We start from the raw sequence: 23,191 nt of genomic DNA, 5'->3' as shown, positions 1-23,191 counted from the left end.
AAAGAAAAACAATAGCACACGAAACAACCAATATTACATTCAAAAATTATCGAGGAAATTGAAAGGCACGAAAAGTTATTAAATTGAGTAACACACATAAATATATTTTAAAATATGTATGATATGATTTAAAATCTATATTGACTTACAGGAATAATCCCAATTATGTGCGACATACTGATATTGTATATAAGTTAGCTTAGAACAAGAATTTAAAATAATAATAATAATAATAATAATAATACTAAAATGAAACACAACAGAAACTAACATATAATAATAATAATATAATAAAGAATAAAAATATATAATTTATAAATAGAGTAAAGTGGAGAAAACCGCATATTACAACAATTTATCCTTTTCAAGGTAGAAATTGACTTGCCCATATATATATCAACTTCATTTCTCAAAAAGTATTTCGTATTTTCACTAATAAACTTATACAGCCTGCGTTACCCGAATTGGCGTGTGGAATTAGCCAATACGTTCGCACTGTCCTGTTACTAAGTCTTCAGGGAGGAATCTAATCATTCATAATTGATTTTTTTCGTATTTGTGGACAATTATGAATGATTAGATTCCTCCCTAAAGGTTTAGGGACAGGGCAGTGCGAGCTTATTGGCTAATGCCACACGCTAATTCGGGTGACGTGGACTATAGTTAGTGACGGCATTATACGTAATACAAGAAGCAAAAGCTACCAAATTATTGAAAAGGGAAGAAAATAAGAGACACAAAGAAATCGGGAAAAAGATCCTGACGGAAAAGATTTGCACAAAACAACGTAGGCAAAAACTTAATTAAATATAATAAATAAATACATAAGATCCCAGATCATATGACCTTGATATTCAAAATGGCATTTAATCATAGGCATGCACACGGTTGAAAGCAAGGGTTTCCTTTTATTGTTATAGTGTCCTATAAGATTCCGTAGAACAATATCATATCATAAACATATTTTCTAAAACATACAGAATCCTGTTGGTGTTAAAAAAAATTCTCTCTTAATTTGGAGGTCTGCGTACGCTTTACGTTTGAAATACATTTCATGATGAATTACTGTGAAGGGAAAACAAAACTTAACGCTTTTTATACAAGTTGCAATAATATTCGTAATACTATTCAATATCGAAACAGCTAACATGAAATAGCTTCTGCGATAATATTTCGATTCTAACATATACTGTTTTACTACGAGTTTATGAATTATAAAAAGGTAAGTAAGTTTTTCTCTTCAGAAGGAATACATAATATTTAATATTGATTATGGGATTACTGATAATCTTTAAAATCTCAGTAACAGATGATATTTTTTCTAATTAGGATATTTGTGGTATGAAATACAATATATCACTACCACATTTATAGCAGAGATAGTTCAAGTTTCTTCGACGTTATATCTGTATTGACATTTTATTTTTTCTTCTTACAGCACTCACAATAGCAACAATCCACAAATTATGGCGTTCATATTCTTGATATAACAGTAAATTAAATAAAATTCACTCTAATAGTAAATGTTACAGCACTAATAGTTCAAAGATTAAAATCTTTAATTCAGATAATATAATTATTTGTTAGAAGAAATTATGATCGGATTAGCTTTTCCTGTTGATTTGTCAATATGCCACTTTTAATGCTGACGTCTAAAGATATTTAACAATTATGTCACTTAAGAAGATCGAGAGATATGCGGAAGAAGATACAGGTAACAGTGGGGAAAGATAATTCGCACAGACAGACACAGAGAGTACGTGTACTAACATTTTAAATCATTTCATACCCTAGTTATTCTGAGCGTGTGTTTATTTTAATTTAATATATTTGTAATTTCATATCAGTTAATTCACAAAATAATTTAGATGAATTATGACTTAATTACGCTTACACTAAGATAAATTTAAAGAGAGAGAACTCACCCTAGTATCAACTTCTGAATTTCGAAGGAATTATCTCAAATGACACACTACCAATCACTCACTGTTTGGTGAGTACAAGGCCATTCGTGTGGAAAATTCGAAAATTATATTCTGAATTTCAATGGAATTGCTTGAAACCGTGATATTTTGTACTTAGCAAACAGTGAGTGATTGGTGGCGTGTCAATTGAGACTTTTTCTCAGATGACAAGAACTTTAAAATATCACGGTTTCAAGCAATTCCATCGAAATTCGGAATATCATTTTCGGATTAAAAAAAAGTGGCCTTGTACTCACCAAACAATAAGTGATTGGTGATGTGTCATTCGAGATGATTCCTCAGAGGACAAGATCTACGAGATTCAGAAGTTGATATTAGAGTGAGTTGATTGTTTAATTTATTTAATTGTATCTAATACCTTCCGCATGTTTTTCGTGGTAACTAAACCAAGGTATACTCAATGAAGAAAAGGACTCATTTTCCTCAAGACGTCAGCAAGTGAAATTAACGCAACCACAGGAAAAGTTAATCCGTAATGTCTGCAAAATTTTGTACATCAAAAATATTGTCTTTATTGCAAGGAATGTTTTTTTTTCATACTATGAACGATTTTACAATCAATTAAAAACCCTCTCTCTTCCACTTGTTAATGCGACATAACATAACGAAAATCTAATATGCTATTTTGCAATAGTTATAAATCAATATACATTTCATCTACCATTTCTCATTTGATCTTGCTTTCAAGTAACAGTTTTTTTTCCTCGTCTACTTGATTTTTCTTTCTCATATCCAATACATATGCAGTCTACAATGATGCCACATACAGCATTTGCATTTTTGGAATGCATTTCTACTTTGAATTTCATTCATAAGCTGCATGCAAGCACGCATGCATCAAGCAATTATGTGGCTCAAATACTACACTGTAATATATCATACCTGTATCTCTGAACTTACTACTTTTCTCCTGGTAGGCTAAAAGCATTGGATAACTAACGTAAGTACTTGATGTTGAAATCTTCTATGCCACTAGTTTTTTTTTTTTTTTTTTTTTTTTCATATTTATACGTTTACATGAATTATAAATATATAATGTGTATGGTAATACACTTGCTTCGTCACAATAGCACGAAAAGACATTTAAAAAACTATCCAAGGAAAACGAAGAGTATGTCAGGATTAATTTTATATAACTTTTTAATAATTGTATAATTGTAATATCACCAGTTATTTAAAAAAAAAAATGAAAATAGAAGGAATAAAATAAAGTTTACTTACTTGTTACATCTATTTCACAAGGAAATGACATTCCTATAGAGTTGTTTGCGTAACACGCATATGTTTTATAGTTTTCAATTCTATTTTCTAAAGTAAGTATACTTTGTAATTTTGTTGAGTCTATGTTTTCTTCTATGGTATCATTTTCATTTTTAACTTTCCACGTAAAACTAACTTCTTTTGGTTCGGCATACGCTGTGCACTTAAGTACGATTTTCCCATTTACTTCTGTCTGTGTAATTCCACACTCAGGCTTAACTGAAATTAGAAAGAAATTATGAATATAGCATGTATGAGAGGTATATTAAACATCAATGTTATTAAACAGAATCAAAATAATTCCTTTCATTAAACGGATAACAGAGGAAATTAAGAAGCAATATCGTAGTAAGTAATAATAACTTAACTTTGTTGCTTGTTCGTTTCTGTCCACCAGTATTTTGAACTAGGAGCAGCGAATATGAAACATGAATTTTGAACTTATTGTTCCAAAATCTCTTAATTTTGCATTTTATTGGAACTCTCAAAAATGTATTTTTATGTATTTTACTGGATTACTTGTGGAAAATAAACTTACTTCCTTAACCACACTTATTTATAGTTTTTCGATAGTGATACTTACATAAAACATTGATGTGTGCCTTTTGTGTGATATTTCCATGTCGATTATACGCCACACATTGATAGTACCCCGTGTCATCACGCCCAACTTTTTCGCTCAGTGCTAACGTCCCTTCTTTCATGATTGTTGATTGGTCCTTTTCACGTATCCAATGGTATTGGGCATCGGGATATGCTTTGGCACTACATGTTATCTTTTCTGGAATATTTCCTTCTGTTACATTAATTATGCTCGGAGTTACAGTGATATTTTCCGGTGGATCTGAAAGAAATTAATTAATTTATAGTGCATTACGCTGTGAATTTAAAGCAAAGATAGCAAATTAAAAAAACACCCTTAAGTATGATTATACATACAACTATTCATATTGTATTGTGATAAAACTAAGAAGAATGTGTGCATCTCATGAAACGCTCTAAACATAAACAACGTCGTCACCTTTGAAGAAAAGAATTAATGAATGAAAAGCTCTTCGTCATGATTCATAGAATATTATCGAGAGATTATTAGATAATGTTAAAATATAGGTAACTGCTAAAACAGCAACATAAAGGGTTCAAACAATCATTGTATATTGCTTCAAATTGCACAAGCTTATCTATATTAATTGAAAGTCATTTTCAATGCAAGGAACTGAAAATACAATTCCTGAGTTGATAGTCAATACCTTGCAAAAACATTCTACGATTCAGCACATTACAAAAGCTTCCATTGTATTAAATATTTCCTCCTTGAAAGGTTTAAAAAACTGAATATATTTTGAATATTTAAAATGGCGATTTTCTCAATTACAATGGCTTGAATTAATTTGAATTTTCTTCACATTATTTCATGTAAATCACGGCATACTTTTGTATAATACGCATACATAAAAATTTTAGCCCACAAGAATTAAAATGGAATTTCTCTGAATAGTAATAAGAAACTATTTGTAAAATAAATAAAATAAGAAATGAGATTAGAAGAAAAGAATTATAAATTGTTGCAAAACATCTTATTTATCTGTTACTGAAACCTGCTTATCTGGTTTGAGAAATAATATTAATTGTATTAACCCTTTCTGATCATGTTATTCCATTTGGAATCACAAGTTTCTTTGGCTTTCATAGCGCATATATCGTGTCGAATGATTTCAAGTTGTCTCATACGTTGTAGTTATAGTGCCCTGGCAATATAAAATTTTAAGGAAAAAATGGATTTTCTTACTTCCTTAGACTTAAAAAGATAATCCATTGAAATAAAAAATTTCTTCATTTCCAAAACATAATTCAGGTCAGAAAGGGTTAAGTGTTAGTTGATTCCTAATTAGTTATACTATTTAATTTTTCCAGAAAATCTGAAGTAATATGCCATTGATAATGGCTCTAGCTCAATAGATAAAACTATTGTGATTTAGTGAAATATTTAAATATTGAGGGTCGATAGGTTACTTTTCTCTATATTGTACATATACATTGAGCATAATTTATAAATTTAACTGTACATCATATATATTAACAGTTTTTTAAGAGTTATAACATCTAGTTTAGTTAACTACAACATTCTACGATTCAGCACATTACATGAACTATAACATTTTATTAAGTGTTATTTCAACTACAGTATTAATATAATTACAATAAAATCAAAATATTCAGAAAAATCCTGTTTTTAAAGTCACAAATCTAGTATATTACCTGATATACCAATTAGCTCTGTTTAGTGTTTTGCTTCTTACCATTATAAGAAGTTCTTTATAGGGAGAAAGATAAATTAACATAAGAAATTGAGTCTGTAATGAAACCGTAATTATTCAATTCTTGTATACTAACATCGTATTCCTAGTTCTCGATTCAGACTAATACTCAAAAGCACTTTACTTTAGTAAACTCAATTTAATTTTTGAACGACAATTATGTTATAATGGCATTGTTTTCTATTATATTATATTATATTACATATGTGTTATTACTATATTCTTTCATTGCTATAGCGATTTTTATGATATAAGTTGCAAATTTTGCCAAATAATTATATAATGCTACGGCAATTACATATTAGAATCTTAAAGATATTAGAGACATGGCATAAAGAATTCTTCAAATTTTGTACGGAATGATTCTGCTCTTTACGATATAACATAAAATAGGAATAATGGCTTACATATTGTGCTTCATTAAAATGGAATTAATACATCATGCTGGCACAAATATACATTAGTTTCGTTATTCGGTTTTTTGGTATTCTGCACATTGGATTAATTAAAGAAAATCTTTCAATATACTTAGGTATTATACTCATTTTGTTCGTTAAATGCAGAATACAGACATTTGTTTTATTTATTTGTGTATTTATTATTTATTTTTTTAAATAGCATACTTACATTCTACTCCAAAAAATGTTGTACTATTTACGCCTGGACCAACTTCATTTGCTGTACTTTTACACATATATGTTGCACCATCTTTTATCCTGTCCAGTTCTCCATTTGGCCACGCAGACATGTTCCACAATAAAGTTGAAAGAACAGACTCAAAATCACTTTTCGTTAAGTCTGGAGGTATTCTTGTTGTTTTAATTGTGTAACGAGATGAATTGTTCAATGGTTTACCATCTTTCAACCAATGAATTTCACATAATGGCGAACACTCAACTCTGCAGGAAATGCTGATATGTTTTGCATTCATGAGGGCACCGTAATAAAGTGGAGGTCTTTCGATGAACAATGGAGGAGCTGAAAAAAATAATTATGTTTCAAAACTTACAGAGAAAAGTACCAAATTAGTGTAAAGGTTTAATTTTTAAGTTCAATATCTGCCAAGTATAAGGTTGCCTTACGGATATTTAGAGAGTTATAATGTGTATAATCACTGGGGGCGATATGACTTTAAACTGAATTCTCAACGTCTTACTGCTAACATTATTTCGTTTGAATTTCTGCAAGGTTCAAAGTTGATCTAAGTTGATACTGACATATAGTTTGCTTTCGGACAAAATTACTTGGATAGTTGGGGTTCATAACATATATATCTTTTTTTGAGATATGTGCAATCATTTGGAAAAGGCTACTTAAAAGTATATTCTGAAATTAGTGTCATAAGGTTACTTAAGGTTACTTTGTTCTCTATTTTACTGTTTTTTTTCTTTTGTAGATATTTCTCGTTTTCTCTACGAGAAAAAAGATAGTTTCTTTGTCGTTTGAGTGCCTGGATCCATCACCAATAGGAAAGTTTGCGAAGATAGTGTCAAGGGTGATACTCTTATTTTGCATATGAAGGTACTTAAAAACTAAGGTATTCTTGGCAAACTACTTCGCAAGCTTGAACATAAAAGGAATATAGATGTTCGTGTAAGTAGAAATATTTTGTTGTATTCCGTCAAAACAAATATATTTTCTGTAAGAATATTCTGGAATCAAGAACACAGAACTAATTGTATGAATGTAAAAATAATATTATATGTAAGCTTTGGTGTTAATTATTTGTAAAATGCTGATAGAAAACCACAACATATTAAAATTTTTACCATAATCTGCTTATAATTTATTACTTTCTTCTATAAACTATATTAAACAAAAGGAAGATGCAAGTTTTAGAAAATATGATTTACATTAATTAACAACCATTGTTCTGCATTACTAGAAATGCTCTAATTTAACATTTTTAAAAAGTGATATTTAATTTAACTTACTGTATTTGTGTTCATCGTGAGGGAAAGATTATCACTTAAAAACTACAATTAAAGTGCAGCTGCGACAAGTATGTTTATGGGAGTTATTGGAAAAGTTTAAGTAGTGTACTATTTTTCTTTGAAATGTTTCTTTAGGGAAGAAATAGTAATGATGTACTACTGTAGAATATTTTAAAAATAATATTGGTGAAGAAGAGAGTGAAAAAATAATTATTTGGGATATTTTTGACATATAGTAAATATTAATGATAACTTAAGAAAAAATGGAAGTAAAATGACCAAAGGAAAGATTTCAATATTTTATATTCATGAATATCTAATGTTGTTATATTTATGCATTGATCGCCATAGTAATATTGTCTCCCTTACCATCGAAACAAATGAATTCCTTGCGAAAAAATCTATGAAAAAAAGAAAATGAAGCAAATAATACAAATATGATTACGGTTTGTAATTCCCGATCAACGACAAAAATAAATAAATAAAATAAAAATAAAAAAATAAAACAAATGAAAATAAAAACAAATAAATAAATATCTTACCGTATACTTCAATATTTACAGTAGCCGATTCGCCCTCACCAGCCTCATTATATGCAAGACAGGTGAAATTTGACTGACTTTCTAAAGTAACAGATTCAATAGTCCAATTTGCGGATGTAATATCATGTACCACATGCGATCCCCTAATCCATTTAAATGTTGTTGTTTCAGGTCTCCCTGGATCATCAACACTACACGTTAGAGTTAGAGATGTCTTCTTTATAACTTTAGACGGTTCATAAACTAACGTCGCTGGGCCTGGAGGATCTATAAAAGAAAATACTCAATTAATTTTAAATAGCAACTAAGTTCATATAGGCATAATAGAAATGGTGACATTTGAAACATTACTTTTCAGAAATACTCGTAAAAGGAAACCATGAATTTGACATCAATACTAAAAGTTCTTAAATCTTTGATCACATTTTTGCAAATGCTTTTGACTACTTCAATATAAATTTTGAAAATGCTTATCATGTTATAAGAGACAAATCCCTAGAATCAGCGGAAGTTGCAAAGATAAGGTAATTGGTAAATGAGTTAAAAATAACTATAAAGTTCATTATTATATTGATGAACGTATTATGCGCATTAAATCAATTGTTTTGCAGCCCCTTTCGTTTTGAGCAAAACGGTATTCTACCCGTTTTCGGAACTCATATCATCTATTCAGAAACAGTCAGGTCAGGAGAAGTTGATGAGCCGTTCCAGATCAAATCAACAAAATTTGAAGACAAAATTTACCTTACCATCTCAGATTGTCATGAAATTTGCAGAGGGGTACCAATCATATAGACTAAGAGAAATACCAAATTTCATCTTTATATATCAATCGGTATTGTAGATGAGGCTATATAAAGTTTCCAAAAAAAAAAAAAAAAAAAGTATGTTCAATATATTTTAAAATTGGAATTGGGGCTCTACTAATTGAGTTAGAGAGCTGGTTGAGGTGTCATATTACAGCATTTTTCATGCCCCTTCCTGTGATGTACAACATCATATATGCTAATACAGAATTGTTTTTTTTTTCAAAATCAAAATTTTACTTCAAAATTTTTCAAAAATTACATATTTAAAATTTTGAAATTAATTCCATGAATAGATAGTACAGCGTGATTCAAAATGATGTGAACGATTACAACTCCTTATAACTTTTTTATTAATCATCCAAATAGCTTCAAATCTTACAGTTAAATGCTAAAACTCTTCAAGTTTTTGTGATTAAAATATGAAAATAGTACATCACAAATGTTCTATGTGGGCCCCCTTTGTTACCCTGCATACATCTATTCGGTATTCCAATTCCGCCCAAACCCGTTTCAACATGTTTACATCAACAGTTTGCACTGCAGCAGTGAAGTGCTCTTTCAGTTCATTCACATCTTGGGGTAGAGGGGGTTTGTAGAAAATGTCTTTGTTTGTAGACAATGCCCACAGATCGCAGGGGGTTAAGTCTGGTGATCTTGGTGGCTAACGTAGAAGCTGATTATCATTTTTACCTGACCGCCCAATCCAGCGGTGTCGCAGTCTGTTGTTGAGGAAATTTCTGACATTGTGATGAAAGTGACATGGAACTCCATCCAATTGATAGATGAAGTTTCCACTGTCATGTTCGAGCTGTGGCATAAGCCACGTAGTAAGCATTTGTAGAAATGTTTATCCAGTCACAGTTCCTTCGTCAAAGAAATACGGACCATAAACTTTTGAAGATGAAATTGCACAAAACACATTTGTCTTCGGTGAATCACGCACAATTTCACAGATTTGGTGAGGCTTCTCAGTTCCCCAAATGCGAAGATCTTGTTTATTCACTCTTCCTGTCACATGGAATGTAGCCTCATCACTGAAACAAAGTTTGCCCAAAAAATCATCATCAACACTGCACAACTCTTGAAATGACTCACAAAAAGTCTTGCGACACGTGTGATCATTAGGTGTTAAGTGTTGTAACAACTGCACTCGATACGGATACATCTTTAAATGTTTACGCACTACACGCCAAACAGTTGTTTGAGGCATTTGAAGCTCTTTGCTAACTCTCCTTGTTGACTTTTGTGGGCTGCGTTGAAAACTGGTTCGAACCCTTTCGACATCTGCCTCAGAAGTGAGCGGCCTACCGGGTGATTTTTCTTTACAAATTCATCCCGTTCTGTTGAATTTGTCATACCACTTACGTATGGAATTCTTTTATGGTGGATCTTTATTAAATTTTGTGCGGAACTTGCGTTGAACACTAACAACAGACCGACAAACGTGAAACTGTAAAACGCAAAATGCTCTCTCTGCACCACAGGCAGCCATCTTGGAACTAATCACTTTGCCACCTAGCGGATAAATATTAAACTACTATGCTCGCTCCAAACAAAACTTGAGGATAATATTGAAAGTATTTCCATAGAGATTTCATTGTTGATAGAGTATTATCACTTATAGAACGTTTCCTTATCGTTCACATCATTTTGAATCACGCTGTACAGTATTGTTGTAAAGCACCTGGCAAAATATGAATTTGGGATAATAATGGGTTCATTGTTAAAAAAAATTCAAAACTAACCCTAAAGTTTTCATTAATCTGTACCTATTCCCTGTTCAGCGTAAGCTCTAAACTCCGATAAACAAAATATTTGTATCCTTCCGCTTGTCACAAATAAGATTGGCTAGTGATGTATCACTCCCACTCCCCACGGGGAGGAGCAAATTATACACGTGCATTTTGACAATACTGTCTCGTGTTGTCCAGATACAGCAGCAGCAGAACAGAAAGAAAAAAAAACTCGAAAGACGTTATAAAAAAATTGAAATTCGCTGTTAAACAATTGTTGCTTAGTGAGTAAAGGTTTCCCTTGTTTGTGTTTCACCACAACACTCGCGGATTCATGTCAGCCATCTTTCAGACTTGAAAGCAGAATACCCGTCCACAGTTGAATTAGCGCCATAATTACTTCGCATGCTTAGTGTTTATTTCTATTGTTTCATTAAATACACTCGATTGCAGTTTTGTTAGATAACCCGTATTATATTTTTGTCATTTATAATAATGTAGCAGTTTTATATGGAACTTCATAGTAAAAGTAATAATCAAATGATATGAACTATTTTGCGGAGGAGCACAAGAGTCGGTAGGCCAACAGCAAATCAGCGAGATTTGGTTTCACGTGGCTTTGTTTATCGCAGTTTAGAGCTTAGGCCGAACAGAGTTTAGCTGAAAAAATACACGTATGCGATGTTTTTGGTTTTACTTGTAGGAATAAATGTGAAGAGCAGAGTAATGGGTCTTAAACATACCATACAGAATTGTAATCTGCTGGTAATACTTATTAGCTCATACTCTAAAAACTTTAACTTAAAGCTAAATTAAAGTGCTGATACTTTTGAACTTCAGTTTTATAGAAGTTAATAAAATAATATTAATACAACTTTGACAAAAATGTTACTGTAAATAAACGTGATTTGTAAAAACTATACATCTAACCCTGGTACAACAGCAGAGTTGGCTGGTTTAAACCATATTTTTATTGGTGTAAACAAAAAAGATGCCACGTATCGTGTGAATTTCATAGTAACGTTTTCACATATTTCGAATCATCTATGTTAGTTGAATCTAATTTTCGCTTTGTAATTAAGGGGTCCCGATGAGCCACAAAATTTCTCCCAGCTGGAAACCGAGTAGTCGTTCAGATGCCACTTGAAGTAATATGTCCAATCCTTCATAACCTTACGTAAGGACGATAAGCCTAAATAAACCAAACGAACTGAAACAACTTTAGCGGGTAGGCCTGGGCCTATCCCAAAATTTTGAAAAGTATAAACGTCTAAAAGATAATAAATACATATTTACTTCCGAGGAACAAATCCTATATATTTTTATTTATTTAGGAAAAAAATAAAATAAATTGGCCTACTGAAAATTAAACTCCTGAAGCCACCTCTGCTAACGAAACAAATTCTATCTTATCTATCTGTTTGCCTGAGTGTCTGTTTCATAGTTATCAATGTTTTAAACTTTGTTTAAATATATTGATAAAAGGTAGGCAAACTTCATCGACTACATCTGTACCTTATCAATTGGACTTTTTAATTATCTTGAGTAATATCTCATACTAAATTTTTAATTTTAAAATTCCAGCATTTGTTGTTTGCATAAACGCCATTTTAGTACACTGGTTATCAGGGAGTAACGCAGGAATTTATTTCGGGGGATCCACAGCTTTCCAGGGGGATTCACATTCAATATGAGGGCAAATCGTATTAAAATTTTCAGATGGTTTACAGGGTTGGGAAAAGGAAGTGTCAAAATCTCCAAATAAACCTCAATTAGAAGACATATCAGGCTATGCCAACGCTCTCCATGAAGGAAATTGGTGGCTCGGGTATGTTTTACAGAACAATGAAGAACTTGGTGATCAAAAATAACTAATTCATCCATCTGGGAATTCTCCATCATTCTCATATCCAAGAAATGCTGATATTCTGTGGGTGTTAGTAGTGGACGTTCTGACAACAGTGAATCCTGTAACTCCCGATGGAAGAAGTTACGTTCTTCTTGAAAGTGATGTATGTTGAACAAATGTGGCTTTTTCAAACTTCAAATGATACTACTACTCATTGAAAAGTTTTACTATGGACTCAACCGCACTTTCTTCAAGTGAGTGTTCATTTTTATTTTCACAGAAGTGTAAAACAGCAGTCTTGTATTATTACCCTATATACAGAGTATTCTTGAAAAATCAAGTGTAAATTTTGAATTATTTTAACAATGAACCCATTACCATCCCCAAATTCAAATTTTGGCAGGTGCTTTACAACAATACTATCTATTCACGGAATTAATTTCAAAATTTTAAAATATGTACTGTTCGAAAAATTTTTAAATAAATTTTTGATTTTGAAAAAACAAATTCTGTATTAGCCTATATGATATTGTATACCACAGGAAAGGGCATGGAAATGCTGTAAAATGACACCTCAACCAACTCTTTAGCTCAATTAGGAGAGCTGCAATTCCAATTTCAAAATTCATTGAACATGCTATTTTGGGGATTTTTTTCAAACTTTACATAGCCCTGTCTTCAATATTGGTCAATATATAAAGTTGAAATTTGGTACTTTTCTTCATCTATCTAGAGGGCATCTATGTACCAAATTTCATTAAAATCTGAGATGGTGACGTTAAGTCACTGTGTTGAATTGATATGGAATGACCCTGATCCGTTATCTATCTGCTTACTTTTAACCAGTGCCGTGCCGTGGAAAATTAGCGCCCGGGCCGAGAGTATACGACTGCGCCTCCATGCATATATTCCAAGTAATTTTTCTTCTCATTTTCCCTCTTTTTTTTTCGGAATTATGCGCCCCGCTCGCCCCCTACCCCCACGGCAGGGTACTGCTTTTAACGAGAAAACCTCTCTTGACTTTCCTTATCCTGGGAAAGTGAGACGAGATTTACGTATACATAAAACAGCAATAATTTACGACAAAACAAGAAAGAACAAGCATTTCTGCAAACTTTTAATTGAGGGGACTGTCATTACTTGCATAAATACTTCGTTTTAAACAGTAGACTAATTTCTAACAATTTGTTTACCCTACTTACGAAACCTTGATTGTCCCAAAGTTCTTATAGGTGATAATTTATCCAGTCACTTGTCCATTGATGTTGGCTACCACCACATTTGACTCATTTGTGCCAACCGTTAGATGTCGTCTTTTTTTTTAGACCACTGAAAGCAACATGGCGTAAATGTTTGGACTTTTGGAAGAGTAAGAATGGAGACGTGTTTCTGAAAAGCGAGTTCCCTAAAATGTAGCGTTTGAGATTGGAAAGGGTCAGAGCAAGTCAAGTTTAAAATGTCCGTGCAGGATTTAAGGCAACGGATATCTTGCCATTCGACCGAACTGCAGTTCTGAAAAAAGCGCCGCACATTGTGAAAAATGAAGATGATGTCACAGCTGAACACGAAACAATGTGGACAGAAGGATTTCTGCTACTGCTGAAAGACGGTCGTGCATCAGAAGTTGTCAAAGGACTAAGAGGAAAGAAGATCCCAATTCTTGCAGGCAAAAGTGTTGGAGTTGTTAACTTACAAGGTGGGGAAGCGAATATTGATAATCCCTAAGATAATGACGCATCTAAAACGCTCGTTTCACCCACCATGCATGGAAAGGAGCCTGGACTTAGCCACCACGAAAACTAAACGTCGGATATGGAAATATATAGGTCGTATCGTGTGAATGAGTTTATTCTTGAGATTCCCAACAAACAAAAGAGATGGTTCTACATAGAAAAAGTCACTGAGCAAGTTAACTTCTACATCGTACCGAATTCATTTCATGCGTAAGAAGTTCAGTTGTAAGAGCATATATATTTCATCTTCCCTGCCAATGATAATATATCCGAAGTCCTTCAGTCACAGATTGTGAGAAAATTAAATGCCCCGCGTGACCTGCGAAGGAATCACTTTGTAATTAGCGATATAAATGTCGCAGAAGTGCAGTAATTTTTGTTACTAGTTATGTTGGTATCATAGAAATCATTTCTTTTTTCTAATATATTTTTACTCGTTGTATATTTTTGGCTGATAATTATTCACTATAGTACTTGTACAAGGTAATATTGCGGCCACCGCTGCGCCACTAATCTCCAATTTCGTTCAGTAATAGTGTTTCATCGACCGGTCAAAATCACACCATCTCATGGGGTGACTTCGGCCGGTATATATATATTTGTTTTATGCATAAAATGCGACTGCAATCATGGCGATAAACTCATTCGAGAAGTAAGGTACTCACGTTTTCAAATATTTTTTTTTACTATTTTTCGGTCCGACTCATCGTTTCTGTTATCAATATAAAGACAAAAGTGGCCGACGTCACCCCCTTTTACGGTATTTATTGTATTTTTTCCCCTTCACTGAATTTTTGCTTTATAGCTGAGACGTACAGAATTATTATTAATTTAATCTTTAAATGGATTGGAATTTTCTCATCATCGGTTGATAAAAGAGCAGAAAATAGGGAGAGCTCAATTTTGATCGCGGATCTTCGAATTCAATGTTTTCGATCGGGGAAAATTTCTTCGAATTCATTCTTCAAAGCTTTTCATCAGTTGTTTTCATCAGGTTCCCTTGAACTTGTTTTGTATTTAGCAAAAGTTGAGAACTGTGTCAAGACTTCCAATGATTCATTCAACTTAGTAATAATTATGTATCTTCTCCTTTTGTACTTTTAAATATATATTTTATTATTTTCTTCAGGAGAGCCGAGGGCCGCAAGTTAGACATGTTTGATTTATAGACATCAACAAAGTTGAAGTATGTGATATTTTACTTTATATGATAAAATTCTTATTTATTTTTATGAGAAAAAATCATAATTTGTTCTCCTTAATATCAGTTTCAAATAAAGAAGCATCCACAATAATACTTTGTGCATATTTTTGTTGTACATCAGCAATCGTATCTATATTTTCTTACAAGTACATGTACAGTTTTGTTCAAAAAATCTTGGCCATCCACCTTGCTTTAAATGACTATGTTCCATCGGAACAGTACATAGGAAATTCTAATATTTTAACCTTAAATACAGGTCTCAATCACCTAAAGAAGATTCTACATTTGTTTAATTTAATTTCGACTGTGGGTAAGTATACAGGGATTTTCTAATAAATGTTGGTGGCCAATTTTATTTTATTTTATTTTATTTTATTTTATTTTATTTTATTTTTTTTAACAAGACTATATCAGCAAACCTATATATTTTATATAACACATTATTAGAGAAGACAATCTCGAAACTGGCATTTCGAATCCTGAGTATATTAACAGAAATGATATAAATTGTTCATAGATATAAACAATACTATAGATAGACACACACACTAGATGTTCAGATACATTTTATATTAACGGCATTTGTTTTACTGAATTCGAAATAATATTATGGGTCTACTTACAATAAACTATTAGCTCTTCGTCTTCCGATCTAGGTCCCCAACCAGCTTCATTCATTCCTTCGCATGAATAATTACCATAGAAATTCCTTACTACATCTTGAAGCAATAATTTACTTGGATCAACATCACAAAATACAGCATCCATACCAGCACTTGTATCATTACAATCCGGAAGCTCCTTCAGCAAACTTTCATTCAAATACCATCGCACTACTTGAAGAAGCTCAGGGTTTCCTGACACAACTTCACATACTAACGTCACATTTGGTTGGTCGATCTCATTTACAGGAGAAGGTGGGTCCATGACAACTCTTACCTGAGGTTTATCTATAAAGAAAAACAAACCAATTATATTGTACAAAATCAATTCTAGAACAAACTACGTACGTTCGTAGTAGCTAGGGAGAACTAAAAAAGAATGAAAATAATAAATGATCATTTCAACGCGCACACCTGATATCCTTTTTATAAAAGTCAGCAACTTGCCACTAGATGGCAACAATGCATTTAGAAGCAAACAACATTCCACCTTTAAGTGGCACCAAAGTAGAGTATGTGTTTTGTATTGCGCTGTGTTCTACGTGTCAGTTTCGAAAATTACAATATTCCTGAAACAAAGGTTGTTTATTTTTAAAGGCGTTCCTATGCATTACATAATATGAAAACTAGTTTGGTAGAAGGTAGTTTGAGGTGTCTGATTCTAACAACTTAAACATTGTTCGAGTCACTAGCCGTATCCGTAAAACGAAGAATGTGTTGGATAGAAAAAAGACAAGGCCTGAAGGAAAACTAGAGGGACTTGGAATGGTCCCTCTTGGAATGGTCTCTAAAGAAACGTTTACGTAATTTCTCAATTTATTTAATCTATTTGAAGTTGACAAATGTAAATGAATGTTATAACAGAATGAGGCTGTGTCGCACATATCTCATGACAATATGATGATTCTAAAAGTTTTTTATTCTATTAACCGTCTGATTTCTCAAAGCTTGTGAAAATATCGTTTATCTATTTCTTTTTAAGGGAATCACTAAAAAAAATGGTATATTATGAAATCAACCACGCATTTTGTGTGAACTGAAGCAGAACATTACAAGACAGAATGTCTTTATTAATGGTCTAATCATAGGGAAAACATTTTCTAACATGTTATGAAAAAAAAAGTACATTAAAACTGGTGGAGTACAGTAACAAATGCAATGTACAATTCAAATATTTTAACGAATTTTAAAGGTAATTACATGTATAGGTTTTTTGAACGTACCTCAAGCATCAAGTAATTTTTATAAAACTCACCTTTCCTCACTGGCGCGCGAGGTCCGATATACATAGCAATTAAATATTAAAAAAAAAAGTATGTTATTTCTTTCTGTCTATTTCATATTTGAAAAGAATGTATAATTTAATGTGTTCAATTATTATTGCTTTCAACTACACCCGAAATTTTTAACGAAATGTTCTTAATTTCTTATAATGTTGTTATAATGACAAATGTTCTTATAAGCTGTGTATACTGTGCAAAAATGATTTTGAAACCAACCCAACCTCTAGAATACTGCGGTGTACATACAATGAATTTATGATGTGTTCAGACAACATTTGTCGGTATTTAGTTATTACTCTGGGCTGTACTGATTTGCATTGTTTCGTAACTAATTTCTACGGAGGATTCATTTCAATGCTTGACAGGATTTCTTTAAGTGTTAAGGTGTTTCTGTTTTCTGTGTTTTTTTTCTTTCTGGTCGTATACTTTGACATAAGAACTTCTAGCATACATTCTATTGGTACAAAGAAGCAATTTGCACCTCAGAGATGATAGAAAAACAACACACACACATTACTATAGTAGACGTGCAAAAATGACGGCTTTTTGGGATGATTTTTTCATTAAAAAAGCTTGCTTTTTTTTTGGGGGGGGGGGAGTGGATGGAAATTTTCGCTTCTTTGAATTTTTATGACTTTTTAATTCAAGTATCAACTTTGTTTTCTTGTAGTGCAGGGATGCAAATAAGAAACAAATTTTACTCGCCCAAGAAAAAAGCAACTGGCCCACATCCCACAATAGAAATCATTTACTTACCTTCGGTATGATATTAAATACTCGCCCGCACCGAAGAACCACTCGCCTCGGGCGAGTGGTTATTTGCATCCCTGCTGTAGTGGATTCTACAATTTAAAAAGTGTCTTGCCAACATTCACTACTTATGAGTCCTATTTCAGCCCGGGACTGGCTATCTTTATTAGTTTCCGAACTGGCATTTCATTGTGAATGAATAAATCTAAGTTACGCAATCCAACACATCTAAAGGATAACGCTGGTTGTCTAATCACTTTATCAATTCCTGAAAGTTATTCCTACTACATCTTGTAATGTGTGTTGTACGGGTTGCCTAAACTCGAACTGGTAGACAAGAAAAAAAATGTCATAAACCATATTTGTGTTTGTACAGAATTTCGCTTCATACTGAAAAAATAATAAAGTGCTTTTTGGGCACAATATCAAGTGGTAGAATATACTCAGCACCTTTTATTCAGCAGAGGTGAAGAAAGTTAATTCAACATGATAAGCCATAAGGTATGACTCAATTTTTGTCTTAAAAGCTAAAATTTCAAAAGATTCAGAAGAATTTTTGTATAACAGTTTTGTTGAGTTCCAAATCTTACGAAAAAATGAAGTTGGAGCACTGGAAAAGCATATTAAGAATTTCAGGGTTTTCATAAAGTATGGACGGATTTAATTCGCTTATAATTTACATAAAAATGTTCATATTGAAATCAAATAAAGTGCAAACGGTAGCGGAAGGATTAAATTTTTACCTGTAATCTGCACAAGCTCAGTTCATTCACCGCCACACGCCACACCTCCGAGTTCCATGGACCGTCTAGGAATCGACTTCTGTGGGCTGTTGATGATGCTTTCCCTTACCCTGCTCACTGTTGCAGGCGATGTTGGCGGCCTCCCACTTCGAGGACGGTCCAGGACGCTTCCTGTCACCAAGAACTTAGCATGCCATTTTCGGATTGCACTCTCAGTCGGTGCCGGCTTTTTGAACTCTTTGGTGAACTTTCGACACACCAGAATTGGTGATTTTAGCTCTGCGTACCACAGGACACATTGCGCTTTCTCTTTCACCGACGCCATCTTTGATACGGTAAAAAAATAGTCTTCTCAGAGGAGGAGTTTTTCATTTATTTATTTTTTTAAAAGACACACACATCAATACAGCTTACAACTTACTTTTAACAGTCAACATTGAAACAACAATGAAAACAACAATGGATGGAATTTGGTACGAAACTGACCCTTGCCCTCCCTCTCCCTCTCTCAACGTGTTCAGAGTTGCCGTTTATCTAACAGTGTTGCAAAACTTCCGCAAAAATTTACGTGTTGCAAAAATTTAATCCTTCCGCTACCGTTTGCACTTCATTTGATTTCATTATGAGCATTTTTATGAAAATTATAAGCAAATTAAATCCGTCCAGACTTTATGAAAACCCTGTATAAGTTTGTTTTGCAATGTAAAATATTTGTATTGTGTTTAACGCACTTCAATTAAAAAGTATGGATTTATCAAAAGCAGTACGAGGTGCTATGAAGAATTAGAAAAAAAATACCGAAATAAATTTGAAGAACTGAAGGAGGAGGTAAATAAAAGAGCAAATAACTGCTGCATTCTTCATACTGAGCATAAAAAAAAAGTGCGACGTCACTATGAAGAAAGTTCTCAAGACGATCGATTATGGGATCCTAAAAGCTTCATTCACGTAAATGTGATTTTTCGGCTGTTAGATGTGATAACAAGATAAGTACAATGTTTTAATAGTTTGAGTGAAGTGTTATCAACGAGTGAAGTGAAGTTTTAGGTTGTTGGAGTGTAAATCACTGCAAAATATAAACAACACTGATTTAGATTTTATACATTTCTTCAACATTTTCACGAGAAATTTAAATATGCGTCGGCACTTAGTAACAAGATCTCAAAAATGACAGCAATAAGTAGACTAGCTTCTCTTCTTATAGTGGAAAATCAATTTGTTTCATCAAGTTTTCCAGAAATCTGTACAGCTTCGATGCTCTTTCTGACCATTCATAGTTATATATATATATATATATATATATATATATATATATATATATATATATATATATATATATATATATATATATATATATATATATATAAAACTATTTGAGGAGCACCATAAGTCAAGAAGAATTGAAAGGATTAGCAATTCTTTGCATCAAGCAGCCATTGGCTGGGAAGCTGGACCTCTAAGAAGCAATGAACAATTATGCCGAATCAAAGCAAGGAGGCAGGAATTTTAATGTAGAAAACGTTATTAAATACTGCGTTTATACATACATACATACATACATACATATATATATATATATATATATATATATATATATATATATATATATATATATATATATATATATATATAAGTAGAAATAAATTGTATAATTATATTTTCCATATAAATTGTATTTAGAGTTCATGTTTCCAATGTGAAGTATAAGAAAAGAATAAATTATTATAAAATTCGTAAGGATGTCAATTGGGAGTTATAGAAACCAGAAGAAGGGGGCTACAATGAAAGTCTGCCAGGGACCTCAAAGCCTCTACTTACACCCCTAAATACTAGAAAATTAGCGTTATAGAAGCCATATCGTTTAAGCATTTAGATACTGGGTTTCTCACATTCGTAATTCTTATTAAACATTAGTTTAAGGCATATTATTCAATGTTGGATACCATAGATAATAGAAAAAATGGCCAGAACCTTGAAAATTTACATTACAATTCAAACAAATATTCTAAGCAGATACTTACAATATATCGAAACATATGCTTGGTTACTTGACTCCCCTTTACCAATATCGTTCTCAACAACACAATGATAGGCACCTTGATCATATCTGGAGGAATTTTTAATGAGTAAATTTGGTTCGGTGGGAGTTCCTCCTTCATATCTATCTGGTGTAAGAACAAGTTCTTGATTATCTTGATACCTGTAAAGAATAAAGTCACAGAATTAACAACTAAACTATTTTTTATGCATAAATACTCTTTTAATTTAGAATTTATGTTTAACCTACCAGAAATGTTACAATTTTTATACTGAGCAAGTACTCTGAAGTATAGTCAAAAAAGTAATTCGTCTCAGGTCTATCGAAATCGTGAGTGAAGATTTTACTTTGAAACCTGAAAGATCGGACTAAACAATAGCGGAATAGGTACTATTCCAGTTATTCTATTATTTTTTTTTATAGAAGTACTTTATTTTCTTCCTTCTTTTTTTTGTTCTAAACTTCTCATCTGGTTTTCAAATAATCTTATAGTGTGTATTGCAATCTTTATCACTAACGTGTGTTTTCTAATTTATCTGCGAACATCAATACGTACGTAAATTGGAATTATAGCAAAGGTCACTGACTATCTAATGCATCATTTGACAATAAATAAAAATAAAATCTTTAAATTTTACGTCCCACGGTTTTGTCGGCTAGGCTAAAGGAGACAGTGATGAGAAATGAACGAAATGGTGGAATGAAGAAAGTGGGAGGAAACGGGAAAATCTGAGAAAATCCCTGCACACGGTGTTTGTCCACTACAAAGCTTACATGGGGCGAGCTAGGATCGAACCAAGGACTTCCAGGTACTAGAGGTGAACGCTCTACCATTGAGCCACCACAGCCCTGCATCATTTGCGTAATGAAATATACGCCATTCTCAGCTGAAACATAGGGGGCACGGTGGCTCAGTAGTAGAAACGAAAGCTTTGAGTTTTACGTCCCACGGTTATGGTGGCTAGGCTAAAGAGGACGATGATGATAAATGAATGAATGAAATGGTGGAATGAAAAGTGATCGATAACGGGGGAGCCCCGAGAAGACACATGCACTCGGTGTTTGTCAACCACAAAGTCCACTTGGCGCGAGATGGGGTCGAACCAGGGATCGAACCTGAGGTGAAAATCTACCACTGAGCCACCGCGATTCAGGTTCTGTGGTAGAGTGCTTACCTCTAGTGCGTGAGGTCTCTGATTCGATCTTCGGTCAAGTGGTGGACAACATCATGTAGGTGGGTTTTCTCGGGGTACTCCCGTTTCCGCCCACTTTTCATTCCACTAATTCTTCCGTCATCATTCATTCGTCTCTCTTAGCCAAGCGGGCATAATCGTGGGCGTTAACCTCAAGAATTATTTCAGCTGAAACGTAATACTGTTTTCCATTCTGTTCGCTGTCGCAGTATTCTTCAAACAAATTATCGTGGCAGGACATAACTCATATTAGCATGAACTTTGGACAATACTTAATAATATGCAAATAATAATAATAATAATAATAATAATAATAATAATAATAATAATAATAATAATAATAATAATAATAATAATAATAATAATTATTATTATTATTATTATTATAAAGCTATAGTTTAACATTTTACAATGATTACTGTTAAGAGGGCTTATTACTGCGAAATTAAAATACCGCTAATTTTACAGTAATTATGTGATATCTTCAAATAGATAAAAGATAATCAAAATGTGGGACAAGATCGCCCTAGACAATATTATTTTGCATGAGATACCATTATCACGAGTCACTTAGCAGCTTTCCGTTTGCACCCATTTAGAAACGCGAAAATAAATACCGATTTTCTAAATGGCTGGAAATCGAAAACAGATATGTGAGTGGTGATAACGGTATCTCATATAAAATAATATTGTCTAGCGAGCTCTTGTTCCATTTTTCAATTATCTTTTTATCTATTTCAAACTATCACATAATTACTGTAAAGTTAGCGGTATTTTAATTTTGCCATGATAGGGCCTCTTAAGCTAAATGCGACGGATGAAAGAGGGTGTATGGTCATGAATAAACGACGGGAATGAGGCTGTGAGAGGAAACAGGAGAACGCCAAGAAAATCCTGGGACATGATATTATTCATTACAAGCTCTCATGTCCTGGAATTGAACCAGAGAATCCTGGCACCAGAGTTGTGAGCTCTATCACTGAGCCATTGCACCTTTCCCTATTACAGCAGAAAATGAGACTTTCGCTACCCGATTATTAAACTTATGACTAGTGAGATTTAAGGTTGTAGATTTTGCCCGAAGTAAGCGTGATGTAAGTAGGTACTGTTGATGAAGAAAACTCCAAGGATGTTATAAAATAGAGGATCTGCCCA

General features: G+C 32.8%; 1 protein-coding gene across 1 annotated transcript in view; it reads right to left on the bottom strand.

The window, feature by feature from the left end:
- The window catches only part of nrm (neuromusculin), an 851,931-nt gene that overhangs the window by 61,590 nt on the left and 767,150 nt on the right, over positions 1 to 23,191 (bottom strand). Inside the window, exons 11-17 of the mRNA XM_081726627.1 lie at positions 20,827 to 21,005; positions 15,991 to 16,317; positions 8,040 to 8,306; positions 6,191 to 6,541; positions 3,829 to 4,089; positions 3,207 to 3,464; positions 2,868 to 2,903 (exon numbers count right to left, since the gene is read on the bottom strand). Coding sequence (XP_081582753.1) covers positions 2,868 to 2,903; positions 3,207 to 3,464; positions 3,829 to 4,089; positions 6,191 to 6,541; positions 8,040 to 8,306; positions 15,991 to 16,317; positions 20,827 to 21,005 — 1,679 coding nt within the window. The remainder of the gene's footprint in view (positions 1 to 2,867; positions 2,904 to 3,206; positions 3,465 to 3,828; positions 4,090 to 6,190; positions 6,542 to 8,039; positions 8,307 to 15,990; positions 16,318 to 20,826; positions 21,006 to 23,191) is intronic.

Source organism: Thermobia domestica, chromosome 9 (assembly GCF_964235325.1).
Source record: "Thermobia domestica chromosome 9, izTheDome1.hap1.1, whole genome shotgun sequence".
Taxonomy (NCBI): Eukaryota; Metazoa; Arthropoda; class Insecta; order Zygentoma; family Lepismatidae; genus Thermobia; species Thermobia domestica.
This window is presented reverse-complemented; position numbering and strand designations above follow the sequence as displayed.